Source organism: Armigeres subalbatus, chromosome 2 (genome assembly GCF_024139115.2).
Source record: "Armigeres subalbatus isolate Guangzhou_Male chromosome 2, GZ_Asu_2, whole genome shotgun sequence".
Lineage (NCBI taxonomy): Eukaryota > Metazoa > Arthropoda > Insecta > Diptera > Culicidae > Armigeres > Armigeres subalbatus.
In genome coordinates, this window is record NC_085140.1 from 435,140,712 (window position 1) to 435,156,653 (window position 15,942).

General features: G+C 41.5%; 1 protein-coding gene across 1 annotated transcript; it reads right to left on the bottom strand.

Annotated features, from left to right (window-relative positions):
- Positions 1-1,144: 1,144 nt before the first annotated feature.
- LOC134218006 (uncharacterized) lies at positions 1,145-15,833 on the bottom strand. The gene is made up of 5 exons (XM_062696884.1): positions 15,540-15,833; positions 2,159-2,293; positions 1,905-2,102; positions 1,652-1,814; positions 1,145-1,597 (listed from the first exon to the last, which is right to left on the bottom strand). The coding sequence occupies exons 1-5, from the start codon at positions 15,754-15,756 to the stop codon at positions 1,219-1,221; spliced, it is 1,092 nt and encodes a 363-aa protein (XP_062552868.1). The 5' UTR covers positions 15,757-15,833; the 3' UTR covers positions 1,145-1,218.
- Between the last annotated feature and the right edge of the window lie 109 nt (positions 15,834-15,942).

Below are 15,942 nucleotides of genomic sequence, written 5' to 3' on the forward strand. Positions count from 1 at the left end.
GCGGGCGGAGGGTGGCGGAACCTTATTTCTTCAGGATTGGATTGGAAGACAGCCTAGCCATTACCCCACTCGCCGTTTCGAGTCAGTGTCACCCGGCTCTACTAAGAGAGTAGAACGTCAGATTGCCAGCCCTCGTTTTCACAATATTACGATATCGAAGACAAGGTCCGTTAACACGCGGCCAGAATGCCATAATCAGGATCTCGCTGGCATTGATCCTGATGTGCCAATTGGCACTCCTTGGGCTCCTGTGCGCTTTGAGTAGCACACGGTCGCTTTGATAGGGCCTGCTTACGGACACATGCAGCTTTTTGTAAAAGGTTTAACAGAGCCAACTGCCAACCCCCACCACGTGCTAGATAGGCCCTTAACTCGCAGAGACAGTAGGAAATGATCGTCTTGAATTTCCAATCGGAAATCGATTTTCGAGTTTTCTATTTATCAAGCTCGATTGATATACATACACGATACACCCATATTGCAGGGTAGGTCAAATCATAATTCGTTATGCGTTTGATATTGTAATAACAGAGTATGTCATGCATGAAGTAATTTTCCTAATAATTTTTGATATTGCTTTGGTATTTTACCCGTTATGCACACCTAGTTCATACCAGTGTAGGGAATCAATAACAAAATGAAGTTTTATCGCGTTATTTTCTCCTGTTCGGGATCCGATAGCTTTGACTATACTTAGATACCTGTGGAGAGTGGAGTTTTGTGTTATGGATGAAGAAGAGGATAAATCTTTCAAATTCACTGAATTGTCATCAATGTGTGGTCCCAAATGGCCGGAGCGAAATGTCATGACAGCAGCTCTCCGTGGGTGTGTGTGCACGCCACGGAGGTCTGACCAGAAGAGGCCGAGTCATGGCTTGCTGCGCACTGCTCGACACGCTGAGGTGTTAATGTATAATCACACGCTGATGGTAACTTACTCAAACCCCACAATCAAGTCCGGCTCTTATAGTAATAATTAAAGACCAATTATAAAATAGAATCAGCTTAGTTGTTTAGTTATGATTGTACCGTCTTTGTAGATGCGACACGAATGATTCATAATGTGCTACTTCCAACACACGTAGAACAAGTTCGGGTTTGTAGATTTATATTTATCGAAATGTAAACTCGTGCTTCTCCGTAGACATTATATTCAAAGCTATGTACTTTATTCAACATTGACCACATATACAACTTCAACTCGGAGATTGTCCATACTTATCCAACCAACTGCAATCGGGCAAAAAGTCCTAAAACCGCTGCCCCCACTCCCGTCATATGAGAGGAACAATGCTTATTCAACGCCTTCTCCCCGACAGAATTCTCATCCCGGTAGTACTTGAAACATCCAGCGCCATTTTGCCAGCTCACAATTTCGCCCAGCCACGATTGATTCCTAAACTCGTCATATCCAACGTACGCACATAGGAACACCTGCTCCATGAATAGGTCGCGGAAAATTTCCGGATAATCCAAATCTGCGATCAACTGCGATTCTCGTAGCACTTGCTCGCATAGTTTGTCTTTGGCGGTCACGATCAACTCCTGTTGGATGTTGCTGAAGCGTTCCTTGCCCAAAACCAGATAGAAAAGTAATCTGAGGGGAAATTAGCATGTTATTTTTTTACAATATCAAAAGAAAGCTTATTACTTGTGAGTCAGATGATAACCGTAGGATTTCCTGCGAATAGACATTGCATTGCTGCATTCACGACTCAGCAGGAGCGGTTTGGGATGCGATGACTCGCCAGCCGGCACGGCTATTTCGAACTCATTTTCCGATTCATTTACAAGTAGCTCAGATAAGCATTTGTCTGTTTGAATTATGGTGCACCATAAGAAATATAAAACATGTTGTGTTGATTAACCTATTTACTTGATTGATGGGTATGCATTATAAATACCTGACTGTAATTCATTGGGAGCACCAAGCTCCAGCGCGCGTAGATAACTGTGTAACGTATGGCGGCCGCCATGTAATTTTTTGCGAGATGGTGTAACGACGTCAGTGCTATCAAAGCTCAAAAAGTGTTGCGCGGCGTTGCTATACCCGATGCTCTCGTCCTTTTTCCAGAAATTTGAATTTATTAGAAGTTTACTAACTGAAAATATTCAATGAAATAAGAAAGAAAATTCTTGACTGTATCAAATTAATTACCTATGGCATTTGCAGAACTTGGGAAGGAGAAAATACTGTTTATACGGCTTTCCACATAGTCGCATTTTTGCTTGAGGTTTTCTATGAATGATCGATTCTCCAAGTTTGAGCTCATTAGTATTGACTTCATTTGACCTGTAATGGTAAAATTGCATTTTTTTAGTAGAATGCATAATTAGATTGCTGAATTTTAGATACGATCAATCACATGAGCGCAATTCTGGCCCAAACATCGAGGGAGGTAAATAACCCTTTTCATTGAAGGAATAGCAGAACCTTTGAAATCGTCTATAAATTACTTGCTTAGAAGAGAGGGGGTGGTGGATCTTTGCTAAGTGTCAGCTGCGGTGCGCCGTGCGCGTGCGGTTAGCGACGTCAATCGTCTAGACGATCTAGACGCATGTGCTATGTAGTGTGGGTTTGATTCCCGCCCCGGTAAGGAGGAAACTTTTCATGATCGAAAAAATCTCCACTGGTCCATTTGGTGTTATTTGTCCTGTCTGTTGTCTCATGCTAGGTATTAAGTGTTCAGTCTGTATGACCTCATTTTCCACATTTTCCATTTTTGAAGAAAGCAGTATAGCAGTATGTTCCAGCACCAGCGAAAACGGAAGCCCTATTTGCGATTTACACCAACCGGGGTGCACCTGCGATAGCCGTAAGGAAGTCCCCAACCCTCCCGAAACAGTCGCGCCATCCAACATCAGCAGCCATTTCCATGACGCCACCGATTCCTGTCATCAGAGTCACCCCGGCCCTGTTCTCGTGGATAGGGAAGGGGTCTTCCGAAATCTCCTCGCAGGCAAGTACCCAAGCTGTCCTTCATTCTCTCTGCCTGATGCACCCTTACATTGTAGCAGTACAACATCCAACGCCGCCAACTTTGATGTCCACTGGTTTCCTGTCAGTAATAGTACGGATTCAGTCGAAGGCCACCTTAAAATATACTATCAGAACGTTAGAGGCTTACGCACTAAGATTGATGTCTTCTTCTTAACTGCTTCGGATGCATTCTACGATGGCATAGTCCTTACAGAGACATGGCTTGATGACCGCATTTTGTCTACGCAACTGTTCGATACCTCGTATACAGTTTTTCGAAATGATCGCAACCAACGAAACAGCACTAAATCAAGAGGCGGCGGCGTCCTGATTGCCGTATCAACGCGTTTAAGTTGTTGCATAGATCCTACACCGGTCTGTGACTCCCTCGAACAACTATGGATCAGGATTAAAATGCCCACTGGTACTGCTAGTGTCGGAGTTCTTTACCTACCGCCAGACCGGCGAACAAATGTCACTGATATTAATAATCATGTCGAATCTATTCGGGCAATTCATTCAGATTTGGATGAATTGGACGTCGCAATTAAGCTTGGAGATTACAATCAATCCAATCTGGTTTGGTCTACTGCACAGAATACGTTCCCGGTCTTGGATGTGCAGCAATCGTACCTCCCGCCCTCTACCTCAGTTTTGTTAGACGGATTCAGTTTAAACGGCCTTACGCAAATCAACCCGATTGCTAATCACAATTCTCGTATACTTGACTTGGTTCTAGTCAATGACAACATCAAAAGTGAATCTTCTGTTTTTAATGCTACGGAACCTTTGATCGACCTTGATCTGAACCATCCGGCCCTTGAGATCACCATTCAACTGAAACTCCAAACGGTATACGAAGATGTCGCGGATCTACATAGCCTGGATTTTCATCGCGCCGATTACACTACTTTGTGTGAGACAAACTCTGCCATTGACTGGCGAGCTCTTGATACGGCAACTTGCGTGGATGACGCAGTGGATTACTTCAACGAGCAGGTGAATCAAGCCATCCTTGACTGTGTTTCTCTCCGTCGGCCTGTCCCTAAACCACCATGGTCGAATTCCCGACTACGTCAGTTGAAACGACCGAGGTCAAAAGCTTTACGTATTTACTGTCGATCTCGTTGTCCATTCCTGAAGCGGGTTTTCACTAAGGCGAGTAACAGTTATCAACAACCGTTTTCTCTACAAGCGATACGTGATCCGTACACAGTGCAACCTCCGTAGGAACCCGAAGCAGTTTTGGTCTTTCGTCAATTCCAAAAGGAAAGGAAATGGATTGCCACTGGAAATGCACCTTAAGGACAAGTGCGCCAGTACGCTGCAAGGTAAATGCAACCTGTTGTTGGAACATTTCAAGACTGCATTCAACGATTCTGTGGCATCGCAATCGCAAATAATTGCAGCACTTCATGACACTCCTAGGAATACGGTTGAGTTAAGTTGCTTCGAAATCTCTACGCATTTTGTTAAAGCAGCAATCGATAAATTGAAACAGTCCAGCTCTATTGGTCCTGACGGAATTCCTGCCTGTGTATTAAAAAAATGCGCTGATGCTTTTGTATATCCACTCACTGTTATATTCAATAATTTCTTGGCGCAACGTAAATTCCCTACTTGTTGGAAATCATCGGTTATGTTCCCTGTCCATAAGAAAGGTGACAAGGCAGACATTCAAAACTATCGTGGCATTACTTCGCTGTGTGCTAGCTCGAAGGTGTTCGAGATTATTGTAAATCATGCTCTGTTTGCTAGTTGCCGGCGTTACATTTCCTCTGATCAACACGGATTCTTCCCAAAGAGATCTGTTTCAACGAACTTAGTTCAATTCATTTCCACATGCCTACGTAGCATGGAATCTGGTGCTCAGGTTGATGCTGTCTATACGGACCTCAAAGCAGCCTTTGATCGTGTTGACCATGGAATATTACTAGCTAGATTGGAGAAAATTGGCGTTTCCCCCGCATTTGTCTCATGGTTGAGATCGTACCTGTCTAATCGCACACTGTGTGTCAAAATAGGAACTGAACAGTCTGAAACGTTTTGTAACATTTCCGAAGTTCCTCAAGGAAGCAATCTGGGCCCATTACTTTTTGTGCTATTCATAAATGAAATCGATATATTGTTGCCACCCGGATGCCGATCGGATACCGATCGTTTTTCGCAGACGATGTCAAGATCTACATGATAATTAAGAGTCTACAAGATTGCATGGAGCTTCAGAAGATGGTAGATTGTTTTGTAATGTGGTGTTCCAGAAACTTCATGACAGTTAGCATTGCTAAATGCAGTATCATCTCGTTTCATCGAAAAATAAAACCATTTGTCTTTGACCATACCATCGCAGACCAGCCGTTGCAAAGAGTAACGCAAGTACGAGACTTGGGCGTTATGCTGGATAGTGGCCTCACATTTCGAGTCCACTACTCTGATGTAATTTCTAAAACAAATAGACAGCTTGGATTTATACTCAAAATTTCTTCAGAATTCCATGATCCATTCTGCCTGCGATCACTGTATTGCTCGCTGGTAAGATCCATTTTGGAGTCAAGTGTGGTTTCCTGGTGTCCATACCACGCCAACTGGATTGCTAGGATCGAATCAGTTCAGAAAAAATTCTTACGATATGCTCTGCGCTTCCTCCCGTGGAATGTGCCACAAACCTGCCTCCATATGAAGAACGTTGCCAACTTCTTGGACTACAAACACTAGAACGACGACGATCCATCGCTCAAGCTGTATTTGCGGCGAAAAATTTAAAAGGAGAAATTGACGCCCCATCTGTTCTAACTGAGATCAATATTTACGCTCCTACAAGAATTCTACGCCAGCGGAATTTCCTCCACCTCGAAACGCGAAACGTTGAGTATGGTCAGCATGATCCTATTAGATTTATGTGTAGTATTTTCAATGACGTTTTTGAACTGTTTGATTTCAACTTAACCACGCGGACCATTCAAGAACGACTCTCATAAGATGATAACTATTTTCTAGGCATAATTTTTATTTCTTAAGGCGTTTTTATATGTTGTATGTTTTAGTTAGTAAGTATATTAAACCAATTGTTCATTAAGACCACCAAAGTGTCAGATGAATGTATACAAATAAACAAACAAACAAACAAACTCTGGTAAGGTAGCCTACCGAAGATTCTACAGTTACCTGCAAAAGTAGGGCAAACGGATTGATTCAACGGCAACAGATCCGGCAACGAATTAAGGAAAACTATTGGTCTTGGAACGTGAGAACTTTGAATGAACTCGCACGTGTTGGGCTCCTGTCTCGTGAGCTGCAAAAGGTCGGTGTGAGTGTGGCAGCAATCCAGGAAATACGCTGGCCCAGAATTGGAGAACGTGAATTCCGGGCGATTGATCCCATAGCTAACACTTCATTCAAGCACCACATCTACTATAGCGGCGGTGATAAAGCAGAACGTAGAGTTGGCTTCATGGTGACCGGGAAGCAGATGAAGCGTGTTATTCGGTGGAAACCGATAAGCGACCGCATATGCGTGTTGAGAATGAAAGGCAAATTCTTCAAATATCGCCTGATCAGCATCTATGCCCCAACGAACGATAAGCCTGATGACGTGAAGGATGAGTTCTATGAACGTCTTGATAAGGCCTACGGAGAGTGCCAAACACACAATATACAGAGTCATCGGGGATGCAAATGCGCAGTTCGGAAGAGAAAGTTTCTTTCGCCCTGTCATTGGTACGAAAAGCCTTCATTCCACTAACAACGATAATGGTCTTGTGACCTTTGCTGGTGTTAGAGGGATGGCAATCAGCAGTACCTACTTCGCACGTAAGAATATCCGGAAACACATCTGGCAAAATCCGAGTGGAGACACTTGCTCACAGATAGACCACGTGCTGATCGACAGACGACATTTCTCTGATGTTATGGATGTAAGGTCCTTCAGAGGTCCGAACATTGACTCGGATCACTACCTTTCCAGACTCACGAATTCACGAAACAACAAAACGATGCATTTCAATATCCAACGCTTGTACGTTGAAGGCGTTGCTGGACGAGCGGATAGGGGATGCTACCGGATCTGGCGACGTCAACAGATTGTCAACAGCGCAGGACGTGTTAGACACTGCACAGCGACGCCAACGAAATGGTTTGTTTGATGAGCCAGCGAGTGACGGACGAGATAAATGATGCTAGGAGTCGAATGCTAGTGGCTCGTACCTATAGATAGTAGAATCTATAGATGAGCGAAAGCATGGCTGAGTCGATTTTTTTGCCCGTGCACACGCGCATATGACGTCACAGCCCTTAACGTTTCCATTGAAATCGTGACGTCATGCTCGTTTGGAGACACGTTTGACAGTTCGTTTGGAGACAGGGGATTTATCTTCGCTCATCTATATATTCCACTATCTATACTCGTACCCATTCCAACAGAGAGCGATACAGTGTAACAAAGGTTAGAAGAGAAACGAGCCCACCGCAGAAAAAAAGGCAACACGAAGAGATTGTGATAGCTGAAGCGCAGGAGAACATGAAAAAAATATATGCGGAGGTTTTACGCAACTGTCAATTACTCGTGGCATAAAATTGCGCCAGTGCCCACCATGTGCAATGGTCGAGATGAGAATTTCCTGACAGATAAGACTATGGTGGCAGTGGAAGAAGCACTTCGAAGATTTGTTGAACGGTGAAAATGAAGGTGTATTAAGGAGCAGGATGAACATAGTCGGGAAGGACGAGCTTCCCAAACATGGAAGTGAGCAGCTGCATCAATCAATCCACCACATTATCCAGAAAATATGGTAGGATTAAGAACTGCCTGCCGGCTGGTTTGATGGGCTCATTTACCAAATCTATAAGAAAGGTCGCAGACTAGAGTGTGCCAATTACAGAGGGATCACCCTTCTGAACTCGGCGTACAAAATCCTGTCGCGTATCCTGTTTAACAGACTGAGACCGCTTGAGGAGTCCTACGTAAGCGAATAACAGGCAGCTTTTCGTGAGAGCCGATCAACGACGGATTAGATGCGGATGATCCTTGACAAATTCGGGGAGTACAACTTGCAGACTCACCATCTGTTCATTGATTTCAAAGCAGCGCATGATTCGTTGAAAAGAAATTAGCTGTGACAGATATTGTCCGAACATGGTTTTCCGGCGAAACTGATTAGACTGATACGTACAAAGCTGGATGGCTCGAAATCAAGTATTCGGATTGCAAACGAAGTGTCAATCTCGTTTTGCGACCTTAGACGGACTGAAGCAGGGTAATGCACTTTCGAATTAATTGTTCAACATTGCACTCGAGGGTGCTATTAGGAGATCTGGCGTGCAAAGGAACGGCACTATCCTCACACGGCTGCATAGTGCATATGCTCTTGGGCTTTGCGGACGACATCGACCTCATTGTAATCGGTAAACCCACTGAAGAGGGAAACGGCAAGAATAGGCTTAACAATTAACTCTACTAAGACTAGAGTTTCCATCCCGGGACATCCCGGGACAAAAAATCCCGGGATTTAGGAAAATTCGGGATTTCCCGATTCCCGGGATATTATTTTTGAAATCCCGAAAATCCCGGGATACCCGGGACAAAAAAAATACTGTTTCATTCTGGTTCGCAAACAGTGTAATTTTTCTTCTTAAAAAAGTTATTTGTTTTGAACGCGAAACCCAACTTAGGTGATAAACTCATATCATATTTTTATACCTCCCATCAGACACGATTTATTCCCAAGTTCGTTTATTTGGTAGGTTCAGGCATGTATACGGAGCCAAGGTTCTTTGTGATGCACAATCGATATCATCTTATTATTAAATTAGTAAGAGAGGAACAGACATGAAAATATCGGAGATAGTTAATAGAACACCTTCACAAAAAATATTAGATTTTCCTATACCACTCAATAGAGGCCTGACTGATACTTTTTCCAGCAGCTACAGCTCTTTGTTAATTAAATGACAAGTATCTACAGTAGAAGATCAGCTACATCTATTTGGCACCTGCTGCCTACCCATCTCCCGTCTACATCGAGGTTGTGTACACTAGCTAATATTCGCCTTGCTAATCTCATCGCGTTGCCCAACATTGAGTCAGTCTTCCTGAGCCTCTTGCCTCCAAAACAATTCTTGATCTAATTCATGTCCTTCCAATCGACGCTCGTACAACAAACTTTCCAGCACATACGCAGGTACAAGTGGTCCGACCCTGATGCTATACCTAATTTTTTTGGTTTTTGGTGCTGACCAGCTCCTGATCAAAGCTTCGCTTGGACTCCTACTAACCAACTATTAAGCTACCGGAAGTTCGAACCTCCCACTGAATTCTGTACGGCGCAACCCATGACTTACGCAGCCAATGCATGATCCCACGATGCCACGAGACTTATGCGCCCCATCCAAGGATCCAGGACTGCGATTACGTTTCTGTAGATAATCCATCCACACTATGTTTAAGATACGAAATCTTCCTAGACCATAATCTGTTCCTGGGTTGTTAATCGATAAATTATCGTCGTTAATTTAACGCCAACTTCGATAACGATAACGGTTGTACGATGATGTTTCGTTGACGATAAAGTGAGCGAGCGAGTCAACTGTAACGTATACTAAAGTTAAAAGTACAAATATGCTCAAGTTGGTTATACAAAACCTATTTCAAGAATTGCATCACCTTCAAATATTCAGAATCGCGAATTATTTTATAACCAACAGTGAAGACAAAATTCCTCATCCTAACCGAATCATACTGAATAGGGGACGAGGTTAGTCATTGAGAGTATTTTTACTCGGTGCAGGTACTCTATGCTTAGAATGCAGTAATGGAGGTCACTGCATCAAATATTGTTCTAGAGCTTGGATCCCAACATGTTGCCGAGGGATTCCGACTCCAGCTGCTGAACTCTGTATTATCTGGCTTTTCTAAAATATAAACTTTACCCCTGAACATTGAATAAAATCGTTTTTAAATTAAAAAATAAGTTTTCTAAGGCAACATAAAAAAATCCCGGGATCCCGGGATTTCCCGGGATAAACGAACAAGTTCATCCCGAATCCCGGGACAACGAAAATGGCCGGGAAATGGAAACTCTAACTAAGACAAAGTACATAGTGGAAGGTCAAGGTATATATAGAGGAAGACCTAGTGGTGTTGGTGCTGAGGTAGTATAGTGCTTGATGGGGACGTGTTTGAATTTGTTGAAGAATTTGTTTACCTTGGAACGCTTGTGACATGTGGCAATGACGTTTCCCGTGAAGTGAAAAAACGTATTGCTGCTGCGACTAGGGCTTTCTACGAAATACGTAACCAGCTTAGGTTCCGCAACATGCAGACTAGGGTGGCTCAAATTAGTATGGGAAAAACTTTTTTAAATTTTTTTTGATGGGCCGCCCTCTTATTCGGTTCTATTTGATACCCTGATGCTCTGGACAAAATTTCAGCCAAATCGGCCAACGTTTGGGCGGTGCTAAACTCGTTGGAAGTTTATATGGTAAAATGTATGCAGAAACATCCAAAAACAGTAAATTGCAGCTGGGCTACACAACTTACGATGAAGAACTATGGTACTCATTCAGATCTTGTAGAATTAAATACAGAATGTTATGCAGAAAACCGCGAGAAGATTAGAGTTTGCCCGGCTAAGTTACTAGCATTTCTCTGAAGTGGGGTTTGAGCAAATTTCGTTTCTTTTACCTTTGAAAAGAAATAAATTCAACGTCGTCGATTTCACGATCAAAATTAAACGTTCAAACTGTTGGTTTTGGATATTTGGTATCTTCTTCAAAGTTTTTAGGCATGAAATAACGCATCATTTGATGTAATGAGTTTGATGAGTAATCCACCTGAAAGTGAGTAAAATTTTATTTTCGCCAAAAAGATAATTGGTTTCTTCAGAAAATGTGTAGAGTTCGGTATACTTTGTAGAACATTCCGAAGCTCTACTAAACAAAATACGCATTTAGAGTGTTTCTGCCTTTCAAACTAACAAAGTTATTCTAGTTTTTCCATTATTTTCGACTTACTTTTACATTAAATAACTCCTTCCGGCGCAAAATGGCGCAGTTGGTTCAGGTGGTAATTGAAAGTCCTAGCTTCCTTCTCTAACTGACTTGCGAAAACCCTTGTAGGCAAGAGTGGGTAGGGTATGTTACTTTCAGAGTGTTCAATGTATTGGAGTTCAAAACACTCGATACCATGATCAAAATTGAATAACTTTTAAACCTTTTAATTTAAAGGTTCAGCATTCTCCAAAAAGTTTTCAGGCATGTATAGACACATCTTTTGAAATGCAAAGTTTAATTAACAATGCTCCTAGAAGAAAAAAATAGATAGCATGTTTTAATTTCATAAAAAAAAAACTTTGTAGAAGACCACGAAAACGTAAAAAATCGGGTTGAAAAGTTATATTGAGAAAACTGTTTTTAAGGGGGTCGTCCTCAGATAACGCTCATATTTCGTTACCATTAATAGATAGAGCTTTGGTATGTTCTAAAAGTTTCACGTAATACCGAACTCAATTCACTATTTATGTTTTTGGTGAAAAAAATTTTCATCTCACTTCTAGGTGGATTAATCATCAAACTCATTATACCAAAAGATGCGTCTTTTCATGTCTAAAAACTTTGTAGAAGATACCAAATATCCAAAACCAACAGTTTAAAAGTTATTCAATTTTGATCGTGAAATCGACGAAATCGGACACTGTGCATTGTCGGCCGAACATTTGCAAAGGAGGCAGAACTATTCACCTGCTTGGAACGTGAAGCAACAATAGTTGGACTGGTGGCCGTCTTTGGCCGTGTGCTAGAATACGGTGTGCGACGCCGAAGGATGAATCACAAGCTCGCCGAGCTCTACGGCGAACCCGGCATCCAGAAGGTAGCTAAAGCCGGAAGGGTACGATGGGCAGGGCATGTTGCAAGAATGCCGGACAGCAACCCTGCAAATATGGTGTTCACTTCCAACCCGGCAAGTACGAGACGACGTGGAGCGCAGCGAGCGAGATGGGCAGACTTGGCGAGCGTGGGGCGTATTCGAGGATGGAGAGATGCGCCATCGAACCGTGTATTGTGGCGTCAAATTGTTGATTCAGTGTTATCTGTTCAGACGTAAGCTAAATAAATGAATGAACGAATACAATTCGCATATCCATTCGATGGATTTTTATTCCACCGGCGTTTGCAATTGCCAAGACCGTCCGTATCATGTTCATTTTCACCACCACACCGGGGCGAATGTTTCCAAAAAAGTGCAATGTCCATGCCATTTTTTTTAATCTATTTCGTTTATTTGACAGGCTCAGGCGTGTATAACATTTAACGGAGCCTAGACTTTATGATATTTACAATCGATATCATCTTATTATCAACAGTTAGTAGAGGAAAGGGGCATAGACCAAGATACTCGTGGCGAGGTTAGATTGCGTAATTTCAGGACGGATGAGGTTGGGTTTTAGGTTTGAGGTTCACAGTTACTCATCCGGGTATCTGACGTCATTAACGGTATAGCGTAGCGTCGATGTCCATGTCATCTGCGAATAACAAATAAATTGACTAGATCTGTTGAAAATCGTACCCCGGCTCTTCGCATGACACCTTCTAGCGTAATGTTGAACAAGTTCGTGCTCGCTCGGAAGTTCTCACACTCCAGCTTGTCGCCTTTCTTATATACGGGGCATATGACCCCTTCCTTTTACTCCTCCGGTAGCTGTTCAGTTACCCAGCTTCTGACAATCAGTTTGTGTAGGCAAGGGGCCCTCCTTAGCAATGTGATAAGATACGCGACTACAAAACAAGACCATACTGACGATGGCTGGGTTCGATTCTTGGTGCCGGTCGAGACAATTTTCGGATTGGAAATTGTCTCGACTTCCCTGGGCATAAAAGTATCATCGTATTAGCCTCATGATATACGAATGCAGAAATGGGAACTTGACTTAGAAACCTCACAGTTAATAACTGTGGAAGTGCTTAATGAACAGTAAACTTTGAGAAGGCAATGTCTCAGTGGGAATGTAATGCCAATGAAGAAGAAGGCAAGTGGCCGGGTATTCCGGTCCCATCTTGATGAGCTCAGCTGCTTTATTGGTCTTTAGCTGTTGGATCGCATCCTTAACTTCCCTCAATATGGTGGCTGGTTGGCTTCTATCGTCCGCTGAACTGACGTAGTCATCTCCTCCGCTGCCATTACCTTCACTGCCTGTACTCTCAGCACCATTTAGGTGTTCCTCGAAGTGCTGCTTCCACCTTCGATCACCACACGTTCGTCCGTCAAGATGCTCTCTTTCTTATCCCTGCACATCTCGGCTCGCACGCTTCTTTCAGGCGGTGTTTCTGCTCCTGAAAAAGGCGGCCCTACACGGAAGAAAAAAAGTACCCAAAATTGAGTACTTTTAAACTTACTTTTGAGTTATTTTTTCTCTCCGCTTTCATCCACTCTTTCTTTTGTTGTCAAAAACAAAAGAGCCAAACAATCCAACGACGCCAGTTCAATACGGGAAGCCAATTTTGAGTTTTATTACCTGAGGTCGAAATTGAGTGAATTAAACTTAAATTTGGGTCAATAAATTTTCCGTTGGGTACTTTTTCAACATGGGAGTAAAGGCAAACTACTTCGACCCTACTTACTCAATTTTGGCTTCCCGTACGGATGTTCGAGGTTGGGTGAATTAAACTCACTATTGGGTAGTTTATTTCTTCCGTGTACTGTTTCCGTCTAAAGCGTTCCACGTTCTGATCTGAGACGAGACCTGCAAAGACGGCTTCTTTTTCCTTGTTTTGACACTTGTTCTTCTTTTCATCACAGTTGATCATCATTGAGTGTTTCACCTAAATCCAGGGTAGAATCTTCTGAGCACAATAAAAGTGTTTGTGATTTACGGATTTGTAAACTTATTTTTATAAAGATTTTCCTATCGGAAATAAAACACGTATTCATAACAGTTCAATATTAAGCTGTCTGGCTCTTCTAGAATACTTTTCAAAGTGAAAAAGTACTCGTAAAACAAAATCATTCGGAATACTTTTTGAGGGATACCAATACTTTTACACAAAAAGGTGCTGGTTGCATCTGACAATTCGTGACAGCGCTTGCTGGTTGCAGATGAAGTTACATTTTTTCCTCTTTTCCTACAGAATCTGTCTGCACTCTATAGTGCTGTCCAATGAGCAGCTCGAAGTAGCTCGAAGTTGTTCCTCCCGGATAAAAATGTACTATTGGTTCAATAGTGTAAACAATTGAATTACCATACAATGTACGGTATACAATAGGATACAATGTTTCTTGATGGTTGCACAGATTGTATCAACACTGAGGATACAATACATCAACATATTTCTCTAATGTAACAATACTTGCAATTATTTTTGAAACGTTTTCGTACATAAGATTCATACATTGATAACTTTTTAAACGTTTATTTACATTGCATATAAACTATATAACAATATTTGCCTCATAGCGCCAAATATGCAATTTTTTCCTTTAAATTGCAATGTTAAACAGTAAAGCTGTCACAACTGAGAAATCAAAAATCGTATTGTTTTACTATATAAATACAATACAATCCATTGTATTTTGAACAGTTTTGTTCGGATATTTCAACAATATATTAACCATACACTCTATTGTGTGACGAAAAAAATGTATGGAAAAATCTCAGATTTTGTATAGTTACGATACTTAACAACCCGTACATTCTATTGCGAAAACTTCATTTACATTTGAGTAAATGGTTCACAACAATGCATTCTAATGTATTTCTATGGTTTCATTTACAATATAATCTATTGCCAATTTAATGTTATTAATAGTAGTGTTGCAATACAATTTATTGTTATTCTACTGTATTTTTTATTCGGGCTGTCACGCTCATGCCCGTTTGTTGACAAAAAAGAACGAGCAGGACGGGAACAACTTCGAGCTACTTCGAGCTGCTCATTGGACAGCACATATATGAAACTTAATTTTAGTAATTCTTCTATATAAAGTATTCAAATGAAATAGAACCAGAAAATCAACGGATTTAAAAATTCGGAAAACAGAACTAATCTAGTTAATTAGGCTAATCTAAAAAGTTTTAAAAAATAGACGAAACTTTTGCGAATTGAATTAAGTAAACGAGTTTGATAAAATTCAATAAATTTGGGCATGTAAGGCATAACGAAGAGAACAAATCAAATAAAATATGATATACTGAGGTCTGTCTTTATGTGAGCTTCTTATTTGGAAGAGCTACCTTTCGAATTCTTGAAAATTTTTGTAAACAATTATAATTGTGATTTTTTTAAAACTCTTTAATTAGTATACTTCAACGATTGGGTGGTAACCATTTATGAAATAGTGCTACGGTCATGAATTCGAAATAGGATAGAGAGATTTGAACTCATTCAGACTTAGGTACCTGAACTGAACAATCAACAACAAAATGTTACAATATTAGTATGCAAGCATCTGCTGTTTTTGTTTTCTCTATTTTCAGAACATGGGTCATAAACTTCGAGAAATTTTTCATTGCCTATGTACTGTTGTCGATTGTGCGATTATATTCACTTCTTCAATAACGTAAAGATTTACCACTAGCAATCGCAACACCAAGCAGCAAATCCGTTGTAAGATCTTCATAGTTCTCGATGCACACATCTAGCAGTTTGTCCAATCTTTGCAACAACGCTTCCGGTCCAATCAAACTTCGCACCGGAATATCCGTTTCCACATCCGATTGGGCTATCGCTTCTCGTACTTCACAGAACACCACCGAAAAAAGCAGTAGTTTTAGAACCAACCGTGCCATGCTTTCTGGATGGAACTCCGCGTCGGAAAAATTCAGTAAACCACTTCGAAACACGTTCCAATTTGAAATGAGCTCCAACGCCACATCCACTTACATCTTAAGCCCGTCACAGCGGAAAGGAAATCATCTTCGAGATTTTATCCTTGCGTGTCCTTTTATTTTATTTTTTTTGTTTCTTCTCGCTAG

What these genes read in the sequence shown, in the direction of transcription:
- LOC134218006 (XM_062696884.1), bottom strand. Translation starts at nt 15,756, where the DNA reads ATGGCACGGTTGGTTCTAAAACTACTGCTTTTTTCGGTGGTGTTCTGT. An exon ending in TGGTGTTGCGATTGCTAGTG is followed by an intron (nt 2,294 to 15,539) that starts GTAAATCTTTAC and finishes TTACCATTACAG; the next exon opens with GTCAAATGAAGTCAATACTA. An exon ending in AAGTTCTGCAAATGCCATAG is followed by an intron (nt 2,103 to 2,158) that starts GTAATTAATTTG and finishes GAATATTTTCAG; the next exon opens with TTAGTAAACTTCTAATAAAT.